The sequence below is a fragment of the Ceratotherium simum genome, chromosome 6 (assembly GCF_057802395.1).
Source record: "Ceratotherium simum simum isolate JZ-2026a chromosome 6, ASM5780239v1, whole genome shotgun sequence".
NCBI lineage: Eukaryota > Metazoa > Chordata > Mammalia > Perissodactyla > Rhinocerotidae > Ceratotherium > Ceratotherium simum.
Genome location: NC_141905.1, coordinates 57,495,174 through 57,510,482, shown reverse-complemented (window position 1 = coordinate 57,510,482; position 15,309 = coordinate 57,495,174). Strand labels below are relative to the sequence as shown.

Sequence of the window (15,309 nt, the reverse complement as noted above, 5' to 3'; positions counted from 1 at the left end):
TGGTTTGTTTGTTTATACTTAACTCTTTCAATCCATCTGGGTTTTATTTGGGAATAGGGTTGATACCCCTCCCCCTAACTTCTGAATAATAATCTCAACACCATCTAATTCAGATTCTTTCCCCCTGGTCTGGCGATGTCTCCTTTATCACATAGTGTGTGTTTTTATGTGTAGTGTTAGCATTTATGTCCCATTCATCCATATATCATTTCATGTTAGTTTCTTTATGTTTTACTATTTGATGGGGTACGTCCTTCCTCATTGTGCTGGCTCTTCATTTTTAGAAGTTTCTTAGATAATCTCACTTGTTTATTCTTCCAGATGAATCTGAGGATCACTTTTCTCCAAAAATCTAAGAGAATCCCAACAAAATCCTCGTAGAGTTTGGATTATGCTTGCATTAAACCCATAACTTCATTCGGGGAAGCCGACACATTTGTAGTATTTACCCAATTTATCCAGGAATATGAAATGTCTTTATTTACTATTTTTATAAATTGCAATAAAAATGTGTAATTCTCTTCTTGCAGTTATACACATTTCCTATTAAAGTTATCCCAAGTCTCTAATGTTGACTATTCTGAAGGGGCCCTCTGAAATGTTCTTTTCTATTGGTATATTTCAGTGTGAAGAATGGGCAAGTGGGTGCCTTTATCATGTCTCAGAGCTGACCAGTGCTTTTCCTCCATCTCCCTTCTCACATACAGCTGGGTACCGAGTTATATTCATCTCATCACCCAGATAGCTCTCCTGAGCACCCTCCATCCCCACAGTTGGGCCACTGTCCAGGATGTCATCACTTCTTGCCTGGAGAGGAGCATTAACATCTGCTGTGGCCTCACATCCTGCAGCCTCCCTTTCCCCAGTCCTCCCTCTCAGCAGCAGCCACCTCCTGTGTGCCAGGCACTGTCCCATACCTGGGGATACATCAGTGAAGAAGATGGAACTTGTTTTTTAGAGGATGTGGGGGAGGCAGGCAATAAACACAGAAGCACATAAACGAGATCATTGCTGAGAATGCTCAGTGATCCCTGAAAGAAATAAATGGGGACTGAGAAGATTCTTCTAGAATCTTCCTCCTAAGCATTCAGCTTGTTGGTCAAAATTTTGGCCATCAGCATCTCAGGAAAGAATTTAGTTGGTGTCCCATCATGCTTCTGGCTCCTTGTGCTCCCTTCCTGCTTCACTGTCAGCTGTGAAGACTGTGTCTGAATTTCTTCCCCCATGCTTCTCTAGTGCCCCACTGCTGCCACACCCAACCATTCCCTGCTTTAGAAGCACCCCCCTCAGAAGCTTCTGGAAATCTGTGTGTGAGAGAGGCCCCCAAAGAGCCCCCTGAGGGCCTCTGAGGACCAGCAATTTGCCTCCACAACTTTGCAGGACCAAAAAGGACCAAACCCCACTGGAAGTTCAGGTGATAGTCGTTGCTATGAGGGAAAGAGCAGCCGCTCTTTTCTTGTCTGTCTGCTCTTCCCTCCCTCCCTTTCCTTCTTCTAAACGAAGCTGGGTTGTGCTCTCAGACCCTGCTAAAGTTTTGGCCTTGGGGTAGGGCTGAGACAGGCTGTTATTCTGCCAGGCCGATTCAGGCCTGTCTTAAATTGGGGGAAGCTGGGACACAGCAGGCTGGGGTCTGGGAGAGCTCCACTTAGGGGCACAGGGAGGGCTCGTACAGCCGTGCTCCTGCCTAGAGCTTAGGCCACAGTATGGTCATCAAGATACAACAGGCTGAGGCCTCCTAAGGAGACCTGAAGAATAATCATCAGTAAGGCTATGGAGTCACTACAGTGTGCCAGGCATTGTATTAGGTGCTGCTCACAACCTGAAAACTTAGGTCTTATTATGCCCATTTTTATGGGTGAGGAAACTGAGGCTCAGAAAAATCAAGTATCTTGCCAAAGATCACTTAGGTCAAAAGAGCTGTGCTAACGAGTTGGGCAAGTCGTTTCCTTTCTATGTTCTATGCTGCCTGACTCCCTCCCATCTCCGTTTATTGAAACTCTTCTTGTCCTTCAATACCACCTCCAGGAAGCCCTCCTAGACTTCCAGGTTGGGAGTAGGATTCTTTCACCTGGTTGCTCTCACTGTTGTGTGTGTCTCATGGCTCCTGTGCATGGGGCACTGTCTGGTTCACAGCTGTGTCTCCCACACAGCCCAGCACATTGTGGAACCTACTTGATTCAAGGCAGGTGGTGAGCCCTTGGCCAGAAGTGGCTTCTTTGGATGGCTCTGAGGGAATCTAGTGGTTCTGAGCTCAGCTGGAAGTGAAAAGGCTCTCATTTGTGTCTGGAGGGGACCACTTTCTATTCCTGAGGAAGAACCTGCTCAGTCTTCAGGGACATCTGGTCTGATCCCTGGTTTGGGGGCTGAGAGCTCTGAATGTCGATGTGTGTGTAGGGCAGCCCCCGGGTGGGGCCGGGTTCCCCTGGGAAGTGGAGAGTGATTTGCCAGGGCAGCGTCCCTGGAGGCTCGGGCTCCCATTCATCATCTGTCTTCTCCTTCCTCTTCTCCTCCTCTTTCTCGGATGCCCTGTCCCAGTCTCCTGGGAATGTCAGAGTACAAACATGGCTCCCTGAGACTTCAGAACCATCCCTGAGATGTGGCCTCAGAGGGATCTCCCTGTGAACATGACCTTTTGTTGTCTAGCTGCCCAGAGAGCAAGGAGCTGGGATTTTCCTGACCGCATCTATTGGGACATTTGCTATCAACTATTAAGGTTGGAATCCCTATCCCTGTATTATAAAGACCATCCGTGGAGTCAGACGGGCCTTGAGTTGTGTCTTGCTTTTGCCTCTTACTAGCTGTATGACTGTGGGTGAGTTATTTAAAGTTGTCCAAGCTTCAGTTTTCTCATTTGTAGTTAAAGCCAGCAATAGTCCCTACCTCAGAGGACTGTACTGAGAATTAAATGAGAAGATACACATGAGGCAGCAAGCACAGTCCTTGGCACACACAAAGTCCCCAGTAAGCATTATTGGTTCCCTCAGCAAAGTTCTAGCCTTCAATTTGGGACTGACACCCAGTGAATGGCACTGACCTATCTTAGCCAACCAGCTCCAGTGTCCTAGGGATGACAGGATAACTGCACATAACCTAATCTCTCCAGTCTTTTCTTAAAGTAGATCTTTAATTTTTTTATAGTTATTTGCTATCTCAAATTGTTATGGGTGAGCACCATATGGAGCAAGGTTTAAAGAAATACTATGCCTGGGTACAGTGGGATGCCTTCCAATTGACTGTCAGTGGATTTGCAGCCTGAACTTGGTTTTGTTAAGTCTACTTTAAGGAGAACTTGAACTTTTTCCTTGCATTGTGATGCTTCAGGTATCAAATGTCTTGCTCATGGCTTATTGTTCCATCCTATTCTGCTTCTTCAGACTTCAGAACAGTTTTATAGTTAATAGCGATAATAATAATAGTAATAATATCTAATGCAGTGAATGTTGATCACGGGCCAGGCATTATTCAAGGGCATGTATTATCTCTCTTAATCATCGTAACAACTCTATAGGGTGAATACTCTTATCCCTGTTTTATGGATGAGGAAACTGAAACACAGAGATGGTAAGTGACTTGCTGAAGATCACACAGCTAGTAAGTGGCAAAGTAAAGGTTTAACCCTAAGCAGTCTGACTCCAGAGTTTACACTCTAGGTCCATCTTACAAACCACCTGACTTACTAGAATCTTAGGTATACAAAGATCGGGCAAGTTGTAGGCTGTTGCATTCATGGTCCCTGACAAACCTCACCTGGCATAGTCATCCCCTTGTACAGTCCTCTCCCTCAGTGACTCTGGGCTTGGTCGCCTGACTTGCTTTGGCCAATAGGACACTAGAAAGTGTGATGTAAGCAGAACCTAAAAAAACTGTTGCACACCAGGGCTCATCTTTTTGGAATGCTACCTCTTGGAACCCCAAGACCATTCTGCTGTGAGGAAGCCCAAGAGAGCCATGTGGAGAGGCCACATGGAAGAAAACTGAGGCCCCAGACACGTGGCTCCTGGTGAGCCATCTCAGCCTTCCCACAGCCATTTTGAGCCATCCCAGCTCAGGTACAAGACATTGTGGAGCAGAGACAAGCCAGCTCCGTTTGTTCCTTGCCCCAATTCCTGGCCCTCAGAAGCAGAAGTAAGCATAAAATTGTTGTTATATTAAGCCACTCTCTTTAGAAGGATAGTTTGTTATGCAGCAATGAATGATGGAAACAGCCAAGAAGCCAAGGCCAGGCTGGGTATGAAAGATGTGGGCCAAAAGTACAAGAATACTTGGAGTCCAGGGCTCAGGGGAGCACTGGAGGTTTGAAGCCAGGTGAGCAACACCTACTCCAAGAGCATACCTAAGCAGAAGGTCTGGTGTAGCTCAAGCAACGATCAGGGACCAGGAAAAGGATGGGTGGAGGGTCCAACACCAAGCAAAATGGATGTCTGCCTGGAGGCTCTGGGAAGAGAGAGCTCAAATTTGCATGATTAAGAAGTCTCCCATAAGCTCCTGCCTGGGACAGGAGCAAATTCTGAGGCCTTATCAGCCAGTGCCAGGACACAGGTGGGAGCCTGTTAACTGAGCGGAGAAGGGAGGGCTAGATCTCAGAAGAGCCCACCCAATACTGTCTGAGAGAAGGTTCTGACAGGCCCTCTCACATTCTCACCGATGAGCTTTCCTCTCTACCATCTTGCCAAGCAAGGTGTGGACTCATTATTTTTTCTTTCCAGGGTCAGGGCAGAAAAGCAAAAAACAAAGATTGGACCACAACTTTTCCACCTGCATACACACAACTGTGTTTCTTTCCCATCGGAAAAAGGTTTCCGTGGCAAGCGTTTGTGTATGTGTGGACATGTGTGTGTACGTGTGTGTATGTGTGTACATGTGTGCATGCACACACTACAAAATGCAGAGCACATGTTCTTAGGCAAAGTGTATGCTATAATCTAGTTCTTCTTTTTGAAAATCCTTTTATTTCCTGATTATGACAGTTACATTTTGAACAAAATTTGGAAATTACAAAAAGTATGTAAGAAAATAAAATTCCCCCAAAAATCATCAACCAGAGATAATCATAATGGACATTGTATTTGCATCCAGCATTTTTTCCATGTTTTTTTGTATATGTTTTTTAAAAAAAGATGGAATCATACTCGATTCTATTAGAATCACGCTGAGGGGCCAGCCTGGTGGTGCAAGCAGTTAAGTGCGTGTGTTCCGCTGCGGTGGCCCGGGGTTCGCTGGTTCGGATCCGGGCACGCACCGACGCACCGCTTGTCAAGCCATGCTGTGGCGGCGTCCCATATAAAGTGGGGGAAGATGGGCACGGATGTTAGCCCAGGGCCAGTCTTCCTCAGCAAAAAAGAAAAAAAAAAAAAAAGGAGGATTGGCAGATGTTAGCACAGGGCTGATCTCCTCACAAAAAAAAAAAAAAGAATCACACTGGGTACTGTTTCTTAATCTGTTTTTTGACTTATGAACTTTTTTCCCATTTGGTAAACTTTCTTCTAAAACAATTTGAGGTTACATAGTGTTCCTTTACATCATAATTCATTTTACCACCCCCCATGGGGTGTATGGTTGTTACAGACTTGATTATAAAAATGGTTGAGATGAACATCCTTTGTCTTCATTGCCCATCAATTCCTTAGTACCGATATCTAGAAGGCATATTATTGTGTCAAAGTCGTATTATTGCCTATGTTAAAAGACTTTGATATATCTTGCTAAATTGCTTCATAAAATGTTATCAATTTATATTCTCCTCCACCAGCAGTGTGTACGAATTCCCGTTTTATTATACACTTGCCAATATTAAATCATTTCATTAACAAAAACTGGCAATGATCTTTTAACTCATGTTCCCTTTCCCTTCTGTAGCATTTGAAATTTGGCGTAGATATAAAATTTAGTTGGCACTGCACTGCTTATGATTACACATTGATTACTGGAGTGGTTGCCTGGCTCATTCCTAAATCTACCTGTTAAAGGGGCTTTGCCCTTTTTTTTTTCCTAACGAATAATTAAAACCTTGGCTGAGCAGGTGTTTCTTGCAGGTGGTTTTCTGACAGAAGTGTGTAGGTGTTTCATCCATTAGCCTTGTCTGGGATGCTTGCTCAGACCACACCTGTACAGATGTGGGGTAGAGGGCAAGGGTTACCAGCATGGAGTTTATGGATTCTGGAGTCAGATGGGCCTGCCTTGGAATGCAAATGCAGTCACGTACCAGCTGAGTGACCTTGGACAACTTATTCACGAGCCTCAGTTTTCTCCTCTGTAAAAGAGGAATAATATTACTTATTCACACGATTGCCCTGCATATTACATATGACCAAAGGGCATGGCAAATTAAGACTGCTTAAGACGTGGTTGTGAGGATAAGACTCAAAGGCCCTGCACGAGCTGGCCCTGCATCCCTCAGGCATCAGCTCCTACCATGCTTGCATTCAACCCTAACTCTAGCCACACTGGACTCCTATTTTCCTTCCTCAGGACTTTTTCACTTGCTGGGGTTGTTTTTGTTTTTGTTTTTGTTTTTCTGCTGGAACGTTCTCCCCAGATGGATGTCTCCCTTTCATCATTTAGGTCTCAGCTCAAATGTCATCTACTCAGAGAGATCTTTCCTGGGCTCCCATCCCTCATTGCTCTATCATAGAACTGTTTTAATTTCTCCAAAGTGCTTCCACCCTCCATGGAATGATCTCGTTGTTTACTGCTGGTTTTTATCCTCTCCACTAGAACCATGAAGGCACCATGAAGGTAGGCCTGGCCTTTGCCTGTCTTCAAAAATCCAGCACAGTGCTGCCCAAAGCAGGCACTCAACCAGTATTTATTGAATGAATGAACTAGTAATAAAGTGATTTTTAGAGTCTTGTGCTGGAGATTATTTTTTCTTTTTCGTGAAGTAAAGCAAAGCAGTTTGATGCTAGATTTACCTCTGATAGATCAGAGCTATAAATACAGGCATTAAAAAGTCAGTAAACGTGAAAGCGAAGGCTGTCCTGGGAGGGTTACTTTAGCGTGTGATGTACGTTAAAGATTTGACACCAGCCTGATCTGGAGAGAATCGCAACCTTTCCACCAATGGCTGTGTGTCCTCAGTGATATCTTAACTGCTCTAAGCCTCAGTTACCCTGCATGTAAAATGGGAATAATATCCACCTCAGAGGGTAGGCTTGAGGATTAAATAGATAACATATGTGTGGTACCTGCAAATAATAAACACTTTAAAAATGATGGTTATTCTTGTGTTTAGGAATACCAAGAACCAAATAATATTAGGCTCTAAGAATGGGATGGAAGGAACAATTAATATAAAGTTTTGTTTTTAATTAGCATATTAATGAATATTAATTCATAGTCACTATGAATGAGCATATATTCAAGTGAGCAATATTGATCTATGGAACAAGGCTCTGACCTCTCTGCTTTGGAAAAGCCCATCCCTTTTTGCCTAGATGCCTTTGGATGTATATAGTTAATATTTCATTAATTATGGTGGAGGGGCGTTATGTGTACATCAGTGTCTCATATGATGCATATAATTAAGCCACTTTTTGTTGGGAGCGGAAGAAAATTGGGCTTTCCCAAAGAAAAGTAGCTTGCTCCCAAAGTTGCTAACAGATTGCTTCTTAATTGAACTTGGGAGGTGAATTATATGGTGAATTAGAAAAAAGAACAACTCTGAATTTAGTGAATTGTTCCATAAAGGAAACTGGGATTGAATTGCAAATGCTGGATAGAAACATTTCAGCCTGGTCCCATGCATCACGGGCCGCTGACCTCTGCCGTGTTTCAGTGAGAGCGTGAACAGGCCCGCAGCTCTCTTTTCAAGGCCTGGAGGGCATTCTTTCCCAGAGACCAGCTGTAAGCCTGGGTTTCTTATGCAAAAGAGACATTTGAATAAACCCCTGTGACTAATGAAATCTACAAGGTCTTTGCATATCCTCTCACTGAAGAGATAATTAACCAAAGATCAAATATGGGCATATATATGTATTTTTTTTCAAATATTTTTTGTCTTGCAGTTACACCTAAGGAAAAATATATCTGCATACCCTGAATGCTCCCTCCCCCATTGCCCCCAATCTTGGTCTGCATCAGGCTGTATTTCTCTTTTCCTTGTTCTGTGATGCCTACAGCTGCAGCTATAGCCACAGTTGCACACCTGTCTTACTCATTTGCTAGCTTTTACTGAAACAGAGCAACACTTTGCATCGATTTAGACATGAGAAATGACTTCTTTAGTGTTTGATGTCTATCTCCAGCTCCATGTCTTCCATTCCTGGTGAGCTTGAGAGGAGAGAGGTCAGTTGTAAGAAAATATGAGATGAGGCTTCCTCTTAGGAGGTTCTCTGAGCAGTGATTCTCAACTTTGGCTGCACCTTAGAATCACCTGGGGAGCTTTTAAATATCCCAAGGCCCAGGCCATGCCCAGACCAATAAAATATGATCTTCTGGGGATGGGACCCAGGCATCAGTATTTTTCTAAGAAGCTTTCCAGATGATTCCAAAGTGCAGCCAAGGTTGAGAGCCGTTGTTCGAAGAATATCTATTTCCCTCCCTCCATAAAAGCTGATAAAGACAAAGTTTTCCATCAGTTAGTCTGAGTTAGATGTGATCGAGTTCTCTTTTCAAGCACTGTCTACCTGACTCATCCATCCATCCATCCATCCATCCATCCATCCTTCCATCCATCCATCCATCCTTCCATCCATCCATCCATCTATCCACCTGACCATACAACACATATTTTATTGAGGGCCTGCTATGTGCCAGGTGCAGTGCGGGGTGTTCATTTTTGGACACGACAAGGTCCATTTCTTAAAGATGGTAAAAACTAAAAGACCAGAATGAGAGATCAGCTGAGTAAACAAGAAATCCCTGTACCTTGTGATGAGGAATGTGAGTAAGTCCAGAGGGCTGTGGGAACACAGAGGAGGGAGCTTCTAACCCAAGACAAGCAATAGGGCAGCCTCCCAGAGGAAGTGATGTCCAAGCTGAGACTTGAAGGACCAATTGGATTTGGCCAGATGAAGAGATGGGTGTGGCTGAGGAAGGTGCATCAGTAAGAGGAAAATAGAAACCTAAGGTGCTGTAAGTAGCTTAGGATGGCTGAGCACAGAGTAGAAGTGGGGGAAGGAGGAGGAAGCATGGAGGCACCGGGTTGGGGAGACCAGCAGGGCCATATCACAGGGGCCTCACCAGTTGTGTTAGGAGTTAGAACTCATCCCAAGGGCAATGGGGAGACTTGCAAGGGATTTCATCAGGGGAGTGGCCAAACCGCATTAATTCCAGGTAGATCCCAGGCTCGGCTATACTGGAAACACAAGATTTGAACTTCTGAGAAAGCCCTTCTGAGAAAAAAGACAGAGACTCCAGTCTCTTGCTGGTAAGTGTTACCGCACCAGGTCCATTTTTGCCCGCCGCCCAGAAAGCCAACCACCGAGACGATGAGATTGCAGCAGAGAGAGAAGGTTTATTAATCACAAGGCAGCCAAATGAGGAAACGGGAGAATGCATCTCAAATCTGCCTCCCTGACAATAAGGACTTAGGGATATTTATGGGGCAGGGGGCAAGGTGGTCTGAAATGATTGGAGGTGAAGAGAGATGAGGTAATTGATGATCTGCGCAAGTGTAGTCAGGCTTCGGGCCTCTTCATAGACGCATGTTCACAGAATGGTGGTGTTAGCACACCCTGAGGGTGAAGTTTTAACCTCTTGATGTCAAAAGGTCGCTTATCGGACACAAATGTCTGCATGGGCTCAGTTGATGGGTTGGCGGTCTCAACTGGCCTGAAGTGGACAAGGGGTTCCAATTCCTGAAAAAAATAGCTCAAATACCCATTACCATAGTGACCCAGGCTCCAGGGAGATGTTATGAATAGGAAGCTAATGGGAGTCAGATAGCATATTGCCTAAACAGCACAGTTAACAATGGGTAAGTTTATCATGCAGATTTAAGTCTTCACCTTCACCTTCCGTTCTGATAAGTTTCTAGGTAAGGCCATCCTCCCACTTCTTGGTACAGAGAAGAAGATACCTTTACAAATGGAGATTTCCTTTACAAATGTAAATGTCTCTTACAAAGGGTAACCAGAACTAAGAATGGGTTTAGCAAGGACCCTCCCAGATACCTGGAGATGTCTGTGGTGCTGGCCTGTCCTGGGGGCTGGCCTCCCATCCCAAACTCTTTTGGTCAGTTAATGAGGGTGGGGGTCAAAGTGTCTTTCAGGCAGAGACATATTTTGAGGTGGCCAATTCCAATCTCCCATAGTTACTAGCTGCTTAATCATCAATGGCTAACTGTCGGTTTCATAAGGATGACAGAGGAGGGATTTGTGTTCTTGACAGCCTGTGGCCCCAACCTCATCACTGGCTTTGGATGTCCTCTCACAGACCTCCTGGAAAATGCCCTGGGTCTCTTGGGAATATCCAGCCTTTCCCAGGCACCCCATTTGTTCTCCTTGTTCTTTCTGGGTCTGAGGCTGAAGGAAAGGAGCTCAGGTTTAGAGAATCAGACAGGACCCACCTCCAGTTGTCACCACTACTAACCATCTCTGTACCCTCAAGACAGGCAAGTCACTTCACCTCTTGGAGCCTTGTTTCCTCATCTGTAAAATGGGGATGTTTATGGCCCTTTTGTCATTGGCTCTTTATGAGGCTAGAATTACAAAACTCAAGAGCATTTAGCACTGTTCTGAGCACATAGCAAGCACCATACTTGGCACTGAGTAAACACTGCTGCTTTCCCTCCTCCATCTACTAAGGGGCACCTGATCTCCCTCCTAACAGCAGAGCTTTTGCTCCTATTATAACCCCAAGCACCAGGGGACAAGGGAATCAGAAGTCCCCAACCCCTCTCCTTCTCTACCTGCTACAGAGCTGAATAGGAATCTCTCCCAGCCTTTGCACCTCAACCCGCCTCTAGCTGACCTTGAACTTGTCTGTACCCAGGTATCCTTACAGGTCTATTTTTTTGCTCTCCCACCCCTTTTGCAGGAGCCAAGCAAGTCTAAATTTACCAACCTTCCATACTGGGCTAGTGCTGTATGGGATCTCCTTTCAAATCCTGGCTCCTGTGTCCCCCTCCTGTCCACTAGTACTAACCCTGGTCACATTCAAAGCTGGTGCAGTTACAAAGCCCTTTCGTGTCCTCTGGTGCCCATCTAGATCTCTCAGAATAAAAGCCAAAATCCTGAAAATGGCCTGCAAGGCCACACATGAGCTGACTCTCCAGACCCTCCACTGCCCACCCACCTCATTGCCTACTACTTTCTCCCTTGCTCATTCCGTTTCAGTCAGACCTGCCTCCCTACTGCCAAGCACACTCCTGCCCTAGGGCTTTTGCCCCTGCTGTTCCCTCAGTTTGGAATGCCCTTCTGCAGATATCTGTAGACTCTCTCCCTCACTGTCTTCAGACTTCTGCTTTTCTACCTCACATGAAATGGCAACCCCTCATCCTCAGCATTCACTGTTCCCCTCACCCTCATTTATTTTCTTCATAGTGCTTATTAACAACTGATTTATATATTTAGTTGCCTATTTGTTTATTGTTTTCTCCCCTACCCTCCATCGGAATATAATTTCTGTGAGGTCTGGGTTGAGTTTGTTCAGTGTCGTATCCCCAGCAGCAGAAACAGCATCTGGTGTGTAACAGGTGTTGGATAAATATTTGTTGAATGAACGAGTGCCTAAACAAACCATTACCTCGTTTGATCTTCACAACAGCCCATTTGACGGATGAAAGTGACTAACACCCAAGGTCTGATCCACAGTGACACCGCATCCCAGTGCTTTGGCTTTAGGGTCTCCCTCACTCCACATATGGCGCATTCCTCTGCTGGCGAGCAATTTTCATACCATCAGGATTTCCCCTGAACTTTAGCCCAAAAGGAAATGATATCGCAGCTGGAAGAATACCCAGAGGGCCGGGAGCTGGCAGCCAATGCCCCGGCAGCTGCAGGGAGTGTGAGTGGATTCTGAGTTGGCCAGAAAGGCAGCGGAACAAGCAGGATGAAGGCATACGAAAATATCAGCGTGCGCCTGGGGCACCGCAATGTCACCGTCACGAGAGGGAAAGGTGGTCTGCATGTCAGGAGTCGGGATGCAAGACCACAAGACAGTCTCCAGAGGTTGTCCGGGGCCAGGGCATTGGGTTCTGTGTTTGGAACCCTTCCTTGAGCAGTGCTGGAAGCCTGTAAGCTGGAGGGCACAAGAAAGACCATCAGCCTTCTGACCAGGAAACTGTGTCCTGGGCCCTCAGCTTCCCTTATGGGCTGGCAACCCTGAGCTAATCATTTCGTGTCTCAGTTTTCTCCTCTGTAAAATAGGGTTTCACTCCGTCTGCCACAGGATGTTCTAATCAGAGCCAAAGGGGATATGGGGAAACTGCTTTGTAAACTGCAAATTTCTAAATAAATGCAGCAAATAATTTTGTGTAAATAGATTGTCCTGTAGTTGCTTTGATGTGGTTTCATATATCTAACAGTCTCTCCTGGACACAGGCTTGGTCTTCAAATCTGCTCCCTAGTGTCACTACCCATCCAGTCGCTCAGACCCCAAATGTAGGAGTCATTGGTGGCCCCTCTCAACCTAATCCATCATCCTCTTTTGTTGCTCATATCCCTAGTATGACAGGTCCCCAACATCTCTATTGCACTGTCCAGCCCGGCCCACCGCTGTCTCTCGCCTGGACCGTCACAAGTCTCCTAACCGATCACCCGGCTTCCAGTTCTGATTGCCAGAGAGATCTTGATAAAACAAATAAAAACACATCCCTCTGTCCCTCTCCCACTTTAAACCCCATACAGAGTTCCTGTACTAAAGAGAATAAAGTTAAAGGTCACAGCAAGGCCCTGCAGATCCCTCCTCCCTCTCTGCCTCGTCCCCACTCGCCTACCGCCCCACCATGTTCGGCCCCTCCACAGGCAAGCTCATCCCCGATCCAGGTCCTTGCTCCATCCTGCCTTCTGCTGGGGAGGCACTGGCCCGGATCTCTGTGTTGCTGCTCCTTATAGTCTTTTAAGTCGCCACCTGAATGTCCCCTCCCTGGAAGGGACTTCTTCCAACACCTTCTAAGCAGCTGCTCCTGGCATGCTCTACCACAGGCTGAATTTGATCTTCAGAGCATTTTCTGAACCTGCCATGATCTTATTTCTTTATTTTCGTACCTACTGTTTCTTGTCTCATTTAGAATGGACGCACTCTTCTGTCTTGTTCACTGCTGGATCCCTAGCGCCTGGAACTGCACTTGGCTCACAGTGGGTCTAATAATAGTTGGTGATTGACCATGTTCCTAGTGGGGATGGATGTGAACCTGGCTTATAGAAGACAGCCACTAGCAAACGAATACAAGCATCACTGTCCTTGACTGAGGCAGTGTCTGCAGAGTCTTATTTACAAACTAAACAGAGCAATTCCTACAGGGAGACTCACCCCAAAGAGGAAGCCCGAATGCCTGTCTAGGGCAAGGCAGCGGTAACTGACCACGTCACGTATTCGGAAGCAGCACCGATGACATCTCCCTGCGGTCCACACCAGGGGACTCCAGAACGGGCAGGGTCCTGTTTGCATTTGGGCTTTCTTAGGGACGTGGAGGTGAGGAAGCTGCCTTTGGGATTTGCCTGTTAACTTTCCATATTTGACTCCACGAGTCCTTGAACTGATCAAGGAGAGAAATACTTTTATAATTTGTGAATTACGTGTGTTGTTATAAAAAAGCAGGTTCTTTTTTGCCCTAGGGTCTAGAACAGGGCCTGACACATGGTAGGTGCCCAGTAAACCTTCGTGGAAGAAATCTTTACTGATCCGCTGGTGATTCTGATCATCCCCCAGCTGACCAGGTTTGCTCCCTCTTCTCTTGGTGCTGATGCAAAGAGGCTGATATGTCCTCACGTTTCTTTTCTTCTTCCTTCCTGCAGGTGGGCTTGAAGAGCAGCCATTTGAGAGCTGGCCGAACACTACAGCCATGAATACCAGCAGCGAGGAAGCTAGAAAGGGTAATGTGAGGCCCCACCAGGCCTTTGGTACTTAGTTTTTAGCTGTGGTAAATTTTCACGTAACGTAAAATTTACCATTTTAACCGTTTTAATGTGTACAGTTTAGTGGCATTAAGTACCTTCACAATGTTGTGCAACCATCACCAGAACATCTTCATCTCTCCCACAGGAGACCACATACCCACTAAGCAGTCACTCCCCGTTTCCCCCTTCCCCGGCCCCTGGCTTTGGGAACCTCTTATTGAACCTTTTACGTTCTATCTTAGTGGGCTAGAAGTACAGAACTCTGCGGGCAGGAGGGAGTGTGTCCTTTTGTGGAGTGGGGTGGGCTGGCTGCCGGAGAAAGGGATAGGAGGGTGGCATTTGGTTGCTCGGGGACCGTCTGGTCTTCGGTTAAACTCCGCAGCCTGGGCTTGGCTTTTCTCTCTAGCACTTGGCTTGTGACTTGAAGCCCTGGGGGCTGAGAGGAGGGATGATGAGGCTTTGGGAAGTAGGGGTCTGACAGCATAAGTGGGCATGGGAGGCAAGGAAGGAAAGTAAGGCTGGGGTGAGGGCTGGGGAGGAGGGTGTAGACTGAGACCTCGTGGGCTGCTGGGGGCGGGGTCAGGTGAGGTTATGGCTCTGTGGGCGGGGCCCCCTATCAGCAGGTGCCTGCCTTGAAGTACCACCACTTCCTGTCTGCCCGCCAACGCTCACACGTGTGCACTCGCCCAGTTCTAAGAGATTGTAGCCTGGAGATTACAGGAAGACGTCTCACTGGAAGCATCTTGCTTTTGAAGAAGGTTTTCTGGTTCAGAAGCTGTGCTGGAGGAGACGGGCTGTTGGGCTTCTGTTTGGCCTGCATCCTGTGGGAATCAGGGCTCGCTGCTGGCAGTGGCATTTCTTCTACATAAAATTAACACAGAGCAAAAGGAATCTTTTTTTTTTTTTTAAACAATTTTTATCTATCCTTTTGTTCTACAGATAAGGACCAAAATTCTTTTTTTTTTTTTTGTGAGAAAGATCAGCCCTGAACTAACATCCATGCCAAATCTCTTTTTGCTGAGGAAGACAGGCTCTGAGCTAACATCTATTGCCAATAGGAATCCTTTTTAAATGCCAGAATTCTATGTTTCAGGGATGCCTATTTAGGAAATAGAAATCATTATTTTCTTTATGTTTTTGCTTTAATGTTATTTTATATTTTACACATACACGTGCATATATGTAATTTCATATGAATGCATAAATGTCGTGATATGATCACATACTTTTTTTAGTGTTGTCTTTTTTTTTCTTTTCTCTTTAATTTGGCTACCTCCTTCACTTCTTTTTTCCACATACCACCCCTCTG

General features: G+C 45.9%; 1 protein-coding gene across 3 annotated transcripts in view; it reads left to right on the top strand.

Annotated features, from left to right (window-relative positions):
- Window positions 1-15,309, top strand: part of TLL2 (tolloid like 2) — a 158,911-nt gene that overhangs the window by 64,320 nt on the left and 79,282 nt on the right. For 2 of the 3 annotated variants that reach the window (XM_087432349.1, XM_004427892.3), the window contains exon 3: window positions 13,899-13,976. In XM_087432349.1, the coding sequence (XP_087288475.1) occupies window positions 13,899-13,976 (78 nt within the window). Of the gene's footprint in view, window positions 1-9,136; window positions 9,368-13,898; window positions 13,977-15,309 lie in introns of those variants that run through there. The other variant, XM_087432350.1, reaches the window with a different exon arrangement.